This window comes from Hyperolius riggenbachi, chromosome 3, assembly GCF_040937935.1.
Source record: "Hyperolius riggenbachi isolate aHypRig1 chromosome 3, aHypRig1.pri, whole genome shotgun sequence".
In the NCBI taxonomy this organism is placed as follows: Eukaryota; Metazoa; Chordata; class Amphibia; order Anura; family Hyperoliidae; genus Hyperolius; species Hyperolius riggenbachi.
In genome coordinates, this window is record NC_090648.1 from 319,170,142 (window position 1) to 319,182,445 (window position 12,304).

At 43.0% G+C, this 12,304-nt stretch overlaps 1 protein-coding gene across 1 annotated transcript in view; it reads left to right on the plus strand.

Annotated features, from left to right (window-relative positions):
• Positions 1 to 12,304, plus strand: part of FGD6 (FYVE, RhoGEF and PH domain containing 6) — a 165,200-nt gene that overhangs the window by 41,819 nt on the left and 111,077 nt on the right. The window contains exon 2 of the mRNA XM_068276795.1: positions 2,732 to 4,853. Within this exon, the coding sequence (XP_068132896.1) occupies positions 2,732 to 4,853 (2,122 nt within the window). The remainder of the gene's footprint in view (positions 1 to 2,731; positions 4,854 to 12,304) is intronic.

The following is a 12,304-nucleotide window of genomic DNA, read 5'->3' on the forward strand; positions in this document are numbered from 1 at the left end:
GAGGATAAGAGGTTATCTCTATTTTCTATGGTCCTGGGTACCTGCCTACCTGGAGGTTGTGTATTCTCACCATTTATGTTGGCTACCTCTGAATACTGCAGTTCTCTCCTACAGAAGTGAATACTTGTAGATTAACGTGGACCTGAACTCTTGCACAGGACAGAAGGAAAACAGATGCTTCCTGTATGTATTTAGAGAGTTTAGCATATTTAATTCCCCCTCATTTGTGTTTTAATCACAAGTTGTAATTTGATCTCTCCCCTGGGTCACCTGACTGCTTCGGCATCGATGGCACATAAGCTCATTTGAAAGCACAGGCAACAATATGTTAACAATGTGTCTGTTTCCATGAATCAGGAAGTAGAAATGGTGCAGATATATTTTAGGATTTGTATCAGGTGTAACAAAGAAATGTTTTTTTTGTTTTGTTTTGTTTAAAGGTTATTATGCTGTTGTGTATCTTTTAGAGCAGAGAGGAGTTCTGAGTTCAGGTCCACTTTAAATGGCTTCTGCTCATACTGGATCTGTAGTGTGTGATTGTATGTCTATAATAGGGACATTACTTTTTATGTTTTTTTGGGTGCTGGGATTGATGTGAATGATTTTTATGTATACTCTCAAGAGCGGTGTAATAAATCTACATAATATAAATAATAGAAATGATCCCTCATTCCTCTTAGCAATGAGAATCGTCTCAATATTGCAGTATTTAGCATACTATATTGTTTGTGATTCCTAAAGTCAATCTTCAGCCCACAGTGGAAATCATCAGAGAATCTTCCAGAAAGTTACACCAACGCACTGTAAGGACTTTTCTTCCTTCAAGTTTGTTTGGAGCATATTGGATACAGATTTTTCTTTCTGTAAAGGCCTTCGTAATTGGATAAATCCCAGGGTCCTGGTTACAAATGAGCTTTAAAGAGTATAGCTGATGCCTACATTTTGTCTAATTGTTAGCAATTAAATTGGTCACTAAAAATATCCTGCAGGCCACTGGATTAGTTAGTCCGGCTCCTAAATTGCACATTAGTTTGTTCAAACTGTGTAAGTTTTTAAAAAAGCGGTGCTCAAAGTGGGGATTTTCTCTGCCCCGTTAATGTTTTCAATCATGCTATGTCTGTCCCAGAACCCATTCATGTTTTTTGCCAGTTAAAGTGGATCCGAGATGAACTTTGCATAATTGTGTTCCTTTCCTATTGTTTATAGGGCATTCATCAAGCCAAATACTATTTTGTTTTTGTTTTTATACTCTAATTCCCTATAAACTAAACAAGCCACACCCACAGGTTTTTAGAGAGCCAATACACTTTCAGACAGTAGCAAGGGCTCATGGAAGCTCAGTCTGGGCAGGAGGAGGGGGAGGTATTACTAGTCAGAGATTTTAGAGGCAGAGGGGAGGAGGAAGGAGGAGGCGGGATTAGGTTTTTTTGCTCAAGATGCAGATAAGCCTGCCTCTGTGTAATGTTTACAAACAACATGGCTGCTGTCATTGTATCACAGGAAGAAATAATCATATTCAATTAAAGCTGTTTGCAGCTATATTTGCTGTGTAAACTATCTAAACTTTAGAGAAGATATCTAGACAAGTTACTTGTTATAGATAGTTTTTCATCTCGGATCCGCTTTAAGTGATTATGAAGTTTTTGTAGCTGTTGTGACATAAATATGGCCTTTGGGAGCGATTGTCAAATCCTCAGATACACGAGTGATATTTTTATTCCAGTCATTTGTAGGCTATATTGAGTCACATCCTTTTTGTACATCCGCTGCAAATCTAACATGCAAGAAAACGTTTTCTTACTAGAGATGAATGAATAAAATGAGTTTCTTCCATCTTCTTGTGAAAAATTGGCTAGTTTCTTTTGAAATGCAAAGATCACTGTGAGTATTGGTAAAAGGTTTTTAATTTTAGTAAAGGTTGAATCAGGAATTGGGTCTTTCCTTACACAGTTTTCATATTTGATGCCGCTATTCCACAGAAATTCCCTTTATAAGAGTTGGTCACATAAATCAGAGATTCATGAAAAAACAATTTAGAGTTTCTGCTCCTAAACTTACTCACCCACCACCTCCTCCTGTTCACTCTGTGCAGCATAGGGAGGAGGTAGGCCGCGATAGCCCTGCAGTCATAGGAAAAGACTGGCTGGTGCCCCCTCCTAGCTCTTCCTGCACTACCTCCTGTAGCTGAAAGTAGGATAGAAGGAGAAGTTTAAACAGTGCTGACTGCAATTCAGCCCAACCGAGCTGAAGATGCCATTCACATAGGAAGTCAGCATTGCAAACCCAACCAGCCATGTGATGAAAGAATAAATAAGAAATGGTTTACATGCAATGCACAAATCCATGTTTGCCAACACTTCAAACTGCTGTACAACTAAATGAATATTCAGTTGTTGGTTTCCAATCTGACTAATAGATTCTACCCTTCATACTTTTAAATCTAATCATTTGATTTGATGTAGATATTGGCAGACATATGGTGGTGAGAGATATACTAGACTCTTATAATGATCTATTAGGAAAAGTTTATTAAAGCTTGTCACATTCTTGAAGGAGGAAGAGGTCAGAACTGTGGATTTCTGCTTCCTGGTAATAGGGAACTGTGTATAGATTACTGATTGTTTGCATTGACTGGTGAATTATAATAGTTGCACCTAATTGCTTTAGTGAGTAAATTAAGTTTCTCAAAAATAGTGTCATGAATAATGATGGTATGTTTTTACTTTCACAGATATCAAGAAGCCTCCAGTAGCCCCGAAGCCAAAACATGTACTGGTCCAGAAACCCAGCCCACCACCTATTGCTCCTAAGCCAGATGTTGTTCAGTCCAAAGTGACACCAGCTTCAAAGAAATCAAAGCCGACAATTGCTCCAAAGCCAAAGGTTGTCCAGAGTTCATCTGTCCCGGAAGAGCAGCAGCAATCAGCCATTAAATCTAATAGTATTAGCAAAGATGAACCCCAAGGCTCTAAATCTGAAAATGCAATTTACAAGCAAGAAATATCAGCCAATGATGAAAGTTCCACATATATCATTTCACCTTGTTCTTGCTCTTTGGACTGCAGTCACAGACTTGGAAATGGGGAATACTGTCAGAAAACCCAAAAGGTAATTGAACAGCTGGAAAACTTAGAAAATAAAAAAATGTGTGGGCAGGCAGTTCCTTGTGCAAGAGCGAGACGGAAACCTTGCAGTCAACATGCCAAGCTGGCAAAAGCAAACCAAGTTATTCTGAAGGCCAGCATTTTAGAAGACAAGGTCAAGGATGTTTTAACTCAAAATGTCTTCACAAATGGTTACACCTGCAAACAAGAAATCTCTGACAAAGGCGCTAAGACAACAGGTAACAATGTCATTGAATTTAAACCAGAATCCAACAAATGCATCTTGGGATTTTCAAATCCTGATGGACCTACTAAGATAAAAAATCATAATGCGTCAACAAAAGAGTCTTCCATTCCTCCTACTCAAAGCATTGTGGCTCTTTCGAACCTTGAAACAACTGACACTGTGAAAGAGAACAATGGTATGCCACTGACCAACAAACCTTTAGGTACAGAAGATGGCGAACAGTCCAAATGTCCGCCACCACCACTTAAGACTCTTCCAATTCCAAAACCAAGGAAATTGCGCACACAGTGCCTAGTAAGACAAGACTGCATTGATAGTACTGCTGAAAACCATGAACAAGAACATTTAGGTGCCAGTTTACAAACAAATCTTCAACATGGACAGAATAACTCTGACCAATCCACAGAAAACTGCATCACACCTAACACCTCAGCTGCAAAGTGTGAGTCTAATGATGGCAATTCAAGTATAGTTCCAGTGCCAGTTGATGCTGAAGGTGAAAGTGATACCAATCCTCTGGATGAAGAAAACAGTCATTTTAAAAGATGTAGTACACTGTCAATGAGCTTGCCTAAACAACTGAAACTTGTATATGAACAACTGCCACTGCGAAATGCTGTCATGGAAAAGCACCATGTTCTCAACACATCGGCTGCCAGCTCACCAAAAGTTGCTCCAAAGAAGCCACAAAGGTTCAGCTTACCTGCCCCAGGTATGCTAAAGAAGGCTGCTTCAGAGGAGAAGCTTTCCAGCTGTAATGATGACAGTTCTCCATACAGTACTTCAAGGCATGGAGAGATTACCCCCAAACAATCCCAGTCTTCTGAAAAACCATCATGGAAGTTGCAGCACCCAATTTTACCTTTTCAAGGTAGCCCCGAATCATTCAAAAATGTTTGCAGTAATGGTGGCACAGTTCCGCTCACCAAGCCCAGAGCTAAGTCTTTGTCTTCCGTTGATATGCACAGAATAGAAAACCCCACAATTGAAAGCCCTAAGAAAAGTTCCTTGAAGAAGCTTCTTAATCTGAAATTGTCTGTCTGCGTCATAAAGAGTGATTTTCAGAAGTTCTTGTCTCGCGGTAGTTTGTCAGGTAATGGTGGCTCCTCTGATCTATTCTCTTGTGCTGGAAACTCACCTTCACCTCCTCTAGAGAGGAAGACAAAACCTGCAAAGGCACAATCCGCTGATTCATTCAGCCCTCAGTCCAAGAAGAAACACAAAAACAAGGTTGACCTCAGTGCTGTAAATAACCCCATCTCAAAGTGTTTAGATGACAGTCTGATAATACCACAAAAGCCACAGGAGGCACCTTCAGAAGCCATGCTACATGCTGATATTCCGGAATATGAAAATGTTTGTCATTACGAAGAGATACCAGAATATGAAAACCTGCCAATCACTCTTATCTCAAGCATGAGTGAATGTGATACAACCATTTATGAAGTGGAGGATCCAAATGAATCTGTTTATTCTTCAACACGCATACATGCAAGTCATTTGTAAGTGTCTGTTTTTAACTAATACTTAATTTCTTTCTAGGATTTTCAGATAAGCTATATTTAATTACTATGAAAAATTTCAGCTGAAATTTCTTTACTATTCCAATTTATTTTGTTGATATATTCTTCTGAGGCATTTCCTGTATTGGAAAGGACTGCATTATGTGTAATGTGTACTTTGAATTGGCTAAGGTATAAGAAGGGTGGAGGGCAAAGGTGATCTACCTGTTTTTAATTACAAATCAGGACAGTTTGGATTAAAAAATAAATTAAAAAAAGTCATGACTACACACAAAATAAAAAAATCACAGCTGCTAGTTCACAGCACTAAAGCAGATAATGCTGCTCTATTCTCCTATGTGGGGAGTGGGCTCCAGGGGGAAAAGGTGTGTGTGTGTGTGTGTGTGTGTGTGTGTGTGTGTGTGTGTGTGTGTGTGTGTGTGTGTGTGTGTAACACTGCCATCCTCTGACTGGGAAGGCAGTGTTCTGTTCTTTAACTGCTTACAATGATGCATATTTGAAGCGCTCGAGGGCTACATAAAATGGCAAGGAGGGGCCCTTTTGGCCTGCTGGCCTTGTTTGACACCCATGGTTTAAAATCTAGTAAACAAGAAAGGCCCAGCGTAGGGCGAGCTATGCATATATAATACACCCATGGTTTAAAGAGACTCTAACAAAATTTTCAACCTTATTTCTTCTATTCTATAAGTTCCTAGCAGTGGCGGCTCCAGGATTTTTTTTTAGGGGGTGCTATGCAGGTGTTGGACCAATTTCTGGGGGAGCTGACATTGCGCGCTGCGGCGAAAAATGGGCGTGGTCATGACCGGATGAGGGCGGGGCTAACTGTAATTTAAAGTGAACCCAGGGTGAGAGTGATATGGTGGCTGCCATATTTATTTCCTTTTAAACAACTCTAGTTGCCTGGCAGCCCTGCTGATCTATTTGGCTGCAGTAGTGAATTACACCAGAAACAAGCATGCAGCTAATCTTGTCAGTTCTGACAATATTGTCAGAAACCCCTGACCGGCTGCATGCTTGTTCAGGGTCTATGGTTGAAAGAATTAGAGGCAGAGGACCAACACGGCAGCCAGGCAGCTGGTATTGCTTAAAAGGAGATAAATATGGCAGCCTCAATATTATTCTCACCTCGGGTTCCCTTTAAAAGTGCAACGCCCAAGTTTTGGGGACCCTTTCCCCAGAAAATTCACATAATTGTGCAGGTTTTCTCTAGAAATTACATGGAATGTGAGCAGATTTGAACAAAAAACACGTTCAATAACCCCAATATGCACAACCGTCATCAGATATGACCCCCAATATGAACAACCGTTATTAGATATGACCCCGATATGAACAATCGTTATCAGATATGACCCCAATATGCACAATCTTTATCAGATATGACCCCAATATGCACAATCTTTATCAGATATGACCCCAATATGCACAATCTTTATCAGATATGACCCCAATATGCACAATCTTTATCAGATATGACCCCAATATGCACAATCGTTATCAGATATGACCCCAATATGCACAATCGTTATCAGATATGACCCCAATATGCACAATCGTTATCAGATGTGACCCCAATATGCACAATTGATATCAGATATGACCCCAATATGCACAACCGTTATCAGATATGACCCCAATATGCACAATCTTTATCAGATATGACCCAATATGTACAATCCTCAGCAGATCTGACCCCAATATGCACAATGCTCAGCAGTTCTGACCCCAATATGCACAATGCTCAGCAGTTCTGACCCCAATATGCACAATGCTCAGCAGTTCTGACCCCAATATGCACAATGCTCAGCAGTTCTGACCCCAATATGCTCAATGCTCAGCAGTTCTGACCCCAATATGCACAATGCTCAGCAGTTCTGACCCCAATATGCACAATGCTCAGCAGATCTGACCCCAATATACACAATGCTCAGCAGTTCTGACCACAATCAGCAGCACCACCTGAAAAAGAAAAGAAAAACCCATTTACTCACCTATCAGAAGACCTCCTGTTCCGACCTCCTCCTCTCCCGACCTCCTTGTGGCGCGCAGCTCCCACGATCCTCTTCCTTCACGTGACTTTCTGCCTGCAGCCTGCATTACCCGGCGAGCAGGGCCGGGTAATGCACTCATAACGCGCGTCGGCAAAGTGGCAGCTGCAGGACCAGCGATGCACATCTGCGTCGCTGGCTGCAGGCTAATTAATCAGGAAACAGCCGCTCGCGCGAGCGGCTGCTTCCTGTCAATTCACGGCGGGGGGCTCCGTGAATAGCCTGCGGGCCGCCGATCGCGGCTCGCAGGCTAAATGTAAACACAAGCGGAAATAATTTGCTTTGTTTACATTTGTACAACGCTGCTAACAGTAGCCGCGTTGTACTAGATCAGCGATCCCCAGCCAATCAGTGGCCGGGGATCGCTGTCACATGACAGGCAGGAGCCTGTTAGAGGCTACACAGGACAGATCCGTTCCTGTGCAGCCTCCGATCTCCGGGGAAGGGAGGGAGGAGAGGGGGAATCCTGCGGTGGAGGGGGCTTTGAGGTGCCCCCCCCTCGCCAGCCACACGCAGGCAGGAGCGATCAGACCCCCCCCAGCACATCATCCCACTAGTGGGGAAAAAAGGGGGGCGATCTGGTTGCTCTGCCTGTTTGATCTGTGCTGGGGGCTGTAGAGCCCACCCAGCACAGATCAGCGAAATCAGCGCTGGTCCTTAACCACTTCCCGACCGCTGTATTGACAATTGGCGGCCGGGAAGTGGACCCCGCAAGGACCGCTGTATTGACAAATGGCGGCGGACCTTGTAGGGGCATGGGCGGAGCGATCGCGTCATCCGTGACGCGATCCTCCGCCGGCGCCTGTCTCCGCACACCCGCCGCAACATCCCGCCGGCCATACGGAAGCGCCGGCGGGATGTTAACCCGACGATCGCCGCATACAAAGTGTATAATACACTTTGTAATGTTTACAAAGTGTATTATACAGGATGCCTCCTTCCCTGGTGGTCCCAGTGTCCGATGGACCACCAGGGCAGGCTGCAGCCACCCTATGTCGCACCCAAGCACACTGATTTCTCCCACCCCTGCCCCAGATTACCCACAGCACCCCTCAGACCCCCCCCCTGCTCACCCCCCAGACCCCTGTTTGCACCCAATCACCCCCCTAATCATCCATCAATCACTCCCTGTCACTATCTGTCAACGCTATTTTTTTTACCCCCCCCCCCTACCCCCTCCTGATCACCCCCCACCCCTCAGATTCTCCCCAGACCACCCCCCAGACCCCCCCCCCCTGTGTACTGTATGCATCTATCCCCCCTGATCACCTGTCAATCACCCCCTGTCACTGCCACCCATCAATCAGCCCCTAACCTGCCCCTTGCGGGCAATCTGATCACCCGCCCACACCAATAGATCGCCCGCAGATCCGACATCAGATCACCTCCCAAGTGCAGTGTTTACATCTGTTCTCTCCTCCAAACACCCACTAATTACCCATCAATCACCCCCTGTCACTGCTACCCATCAGATTAGACCCCTGTCTGCCCCTAGGGCACTCAATCACCCGCCCATACCCTCAGAACGCCCTCAGACCCCAGCCCTGATCACCTCGACAGTGTATTGCTTACATCTATTCCCCCCTCTAATCACACCTTGAGACACCCATCAATCACCTCCTGTCACCCCCTAGCACACCTACCCATCAGATCAGGCCCTAATTTGCCCCGTGTGGGCTCCTGATCACTTGGCCAAACCCTCAGATCCCCCTCAGACCCCCTTCCGATCACCTCCCCAGTGCATTGATTGCATCTATTTTCCCCTCTAACCACCCCCTGAGACACCCATCAATCACCTCCTATCACCCCCTAGCACTCCTATCCATCAGATCAGGCCCAATACAACCTGTCATCTAAAAGGCCACCCTGCTTATGACCGGTTCCACAAAATTCGCCCCCTCATAGACCACCTGTCATCAAAATTTGCAGATGCTTATACCCCTGAACAGTCATTTTGAGACATTTGGTTTCCAGACTACTCACGGTTTTGGGCCCGTAAAATGCCAGGGCGGTATAGGAACCCCACAAACTGACCCCATTTTAGAAAAAAGACACCCCAATGTATTCTGTTAGGTGTATGACGAGTTCATAGAAGATTTTATTTTTTGTCAAAAGTTAGCGGAAATTGTTTTTTTTTTTCCACAAAGTGTCATTTTTCACTAACTTGTGACAAAAAATAAAATCTTCTATGAACTCACCATACACCTAACGGAATACCTTGGTGTGTCCTCTTTCTAAAATGGGGTCACTTGTGGGGTTCTTATACTGCCCTGGCATTTTAGGGGCCCTAAACCGTGAGGAGTAGTCTAGAAAACAAATGCCTCAAAATGACCTGTGATTAGGACGTTGGGCCCCTTAGCGCACCTAGGCTGCAAAAAAGTGTCACATGTGGTATCGCCGTACTCAGGAGAAGTAGTATAATGTGTTTTGGGGTGTATTTTTACACATACCCATGCTGGGTGGGAGAAATCTCTCTGTAAATGGACAATTGTGTGTAAAAAAAAAATCAAACAATTGTCATTTACAGAGATATTTCTCCCACCCAGCATGGGTATGTGTAAAAATACACCCCAAAACACATTATACTACTTCTCCTGAGTACAGCGGTACCACATATGTGGCACTTTTTTACACCCTAAGTACGCTAAGGGGCCCAAAGTCCAATGAGTACCTTTAAATTTCACAGGTCATTTTGCGACATTGTTGGTTTCAAGACTACTCCTCACGGTTTAGGGCCCCTAAAATGCCAGGGCAGTATAGGAACCCCACAAATGACCCCATCCAAGAAAGAAGACACCCAAAGGTATTCCGTTAGGAGTATGGTGAGTTCATAGAAGATTTTATTTTTTGTCACAAGTTAGCGGAAAATGACACTTTGTGAAAAAACACAATTAAAATCAATTTCCGCTAACTTGTGACAAAAAAATAAAAACTTCTATGAACTCACCATACTCCTAACGGAATACCTTGGGGTGTCTTCTTTCTAAAATGGGGTCATTAGTGGGGTTCCTATACTGCCCTGGCATTTTAGGGGCCCTAAACCGTGAGGAGTAGTCTTGAAACAAAAATGACCTGTGAAATCCTAAAGGTACTCATTGGACTTTGGGCCCCTTAGCGCAGTTAGGCTGCAAAAAAGTGCCAATCATGTGGTATCGCCGTACTCGGGAGAAGTAGTATAATGTGTTTTGGGGTGTATTTTTACACATACCCATGCTGGGTGGGAGAAATACCTCTGTAAATGACAATCTTTTGATTTTTTTTTTTACACACAATTGTCCATTTACAGAGTTATTTCTCCCACCCAGCATGGGTATGTGTAAAAATACACCCCAAAACACATTGTACTACTTCTCCCGAGTACGGCGATACCACGTGTGGCACTTTTTTGCACCCTAACTGCGCTAAGGGGCCCAAAGTCCAATGAGTACCTTTAGGATTTCACAGGTCATTTTGAGAAATTTTGTTTCAAGACTACTCCTCACGGTTTAGGGCCCCTAAAATGCCAGGACAGTATAGGAACCCCACAAATGACTCCATTTTAGAAAGAAGACACCCCAAGGTATTCTGTTAGTAGTACGGTGAGTTCATAGAAGTTTTTATTTTTTATCACAAGTTAGCGGAAATTGATTTTTATTGGTTTTTTTTCACAAAGTGTCATTTTCCGCTAACTTGTGACAAAAAATAAAATCTTCTATGAACTCACCGTACTACTAACGGAATACCTTGGGGTGTCTTCTTTTTAAAATGGGGTCATTTGTGGGGTTCCTATACTGTCCTGGCATTTTAGGGGCCCTAAACCGTGAGGAATAGTCTTGAAACGAAATTTCTCAAAATGACCTGTGAAATCCTAAAGGTACTCATTGGACTTTGAGCCCCTTAGCGCAGTTAGGGTGCAAAAAAGTGCCACACATGTGGTATCGCCGTACTCAGGAGAAGTAATATAATGTGCTTTGGGGTGTATTTTTACACATACCCATGCTGAGTGGGAGAAAGATCTCTGTAAATGGACAATTGTGTGTAAAAAAAAAAAATTTAAAAATTGTCATTTACAGAGATATTTCTCCCACCCAGCATCGGTATGTGTAAAAATACACCCCAAAACACATTATACTACTTCTCCTGAGTACGGCAATACCACATGTGTGGCACTTTTTTGCAGCCCTAACTGCGCTAAGGGGCCCAAAGTCCAATGAGCACCTTTAGGCTTTACAGGGGTGCTTACAAATTAGCACCCCCAAAATGCGAGGACAGTAAACACACCCCACAAATGACCCCATTTTGGAAAGTAGACACTTCAAGGTATTCAGAGAGGGGCATGGTGAGTCCGTGGCAGATTTCATTTTTTTTTTGTCGCAAGTTAGAAGAAATGGAAACTTTTTTTTTTGTCACAAAGTGTCATTTTCCGCTTACTTGTGACAAAAATTAATATCTTCTATGAACTCACTATGCCTCTCAGTGAATACTTTGGGATGTCTTCTTTCAAAATGGGGTCATTTGGGGGGTATTTATACTATCCTGGAACTCTAGCCCCTCATGAAACATGTCAGGTGGTCAGAAAAGGCAGAGATGCTTGAAAATGGGAAAATTCACTTTTTGCACCATAGTTTGTAAACGCTATAACTTTTACCCAAACCAATAAATATACACTGAATGGTTTTTTTTCTTATCAAAAACATGTTTGTCCACATTTTTCGCGCTGCATGTATACAGAATTTTACTTTATTTGAAAAATGTCAGCACAGAAAGTTAAAAAAAACATTTTTTTTGCCAAAATTCATGTCTTTTTTGATGAATATAATAAAAAGTAAAAATCGCAGGAGCAATCAAATTAGCACCAAAAGAAAGCTTTATTAGTGACAAGAAAAGGAGCCAAAATTCATTTAGGTGGTAGGTTGTATAAGCGAGCAATAAACCGTGAAAGCTGCAGTGGTCTGAATGGAAAAAAAGTGTGGCCGGTCCTCAAGGGGGGTAAAGCCCACGGTCCTCAAGTGGTTAAGGGGGGGGTAAGGCTGGGTCATCAAGTGGTTAACATCTGGTAAACGAGAAAGGCATAGCAGCATTGGGCGAGCTATGCATTTATAATACTACTGCTTTTTATGAAGTGACGTAGCATGATGACACAAACATTGATATAAATAGTACCAGTAACATTTTAGATGTTCCCTGTGTTTTTGTTTTTTTACTCATATTCAGTGTAAGGGTTAATAGCCCACTGCTTTAAAACACAGTCACTCTCTGCAGTCAGATAAAATGTGTATGGGGTTGTGATGACTGTATTCTGAGCAACCTTAACACCTTGTCACTGCTGTCTAGTAAACCTGTCAAACTGTTCTGCTCTGGTGGGTTTTTGCAAAACACATGGAACTGTTGCCCATCTCTCTC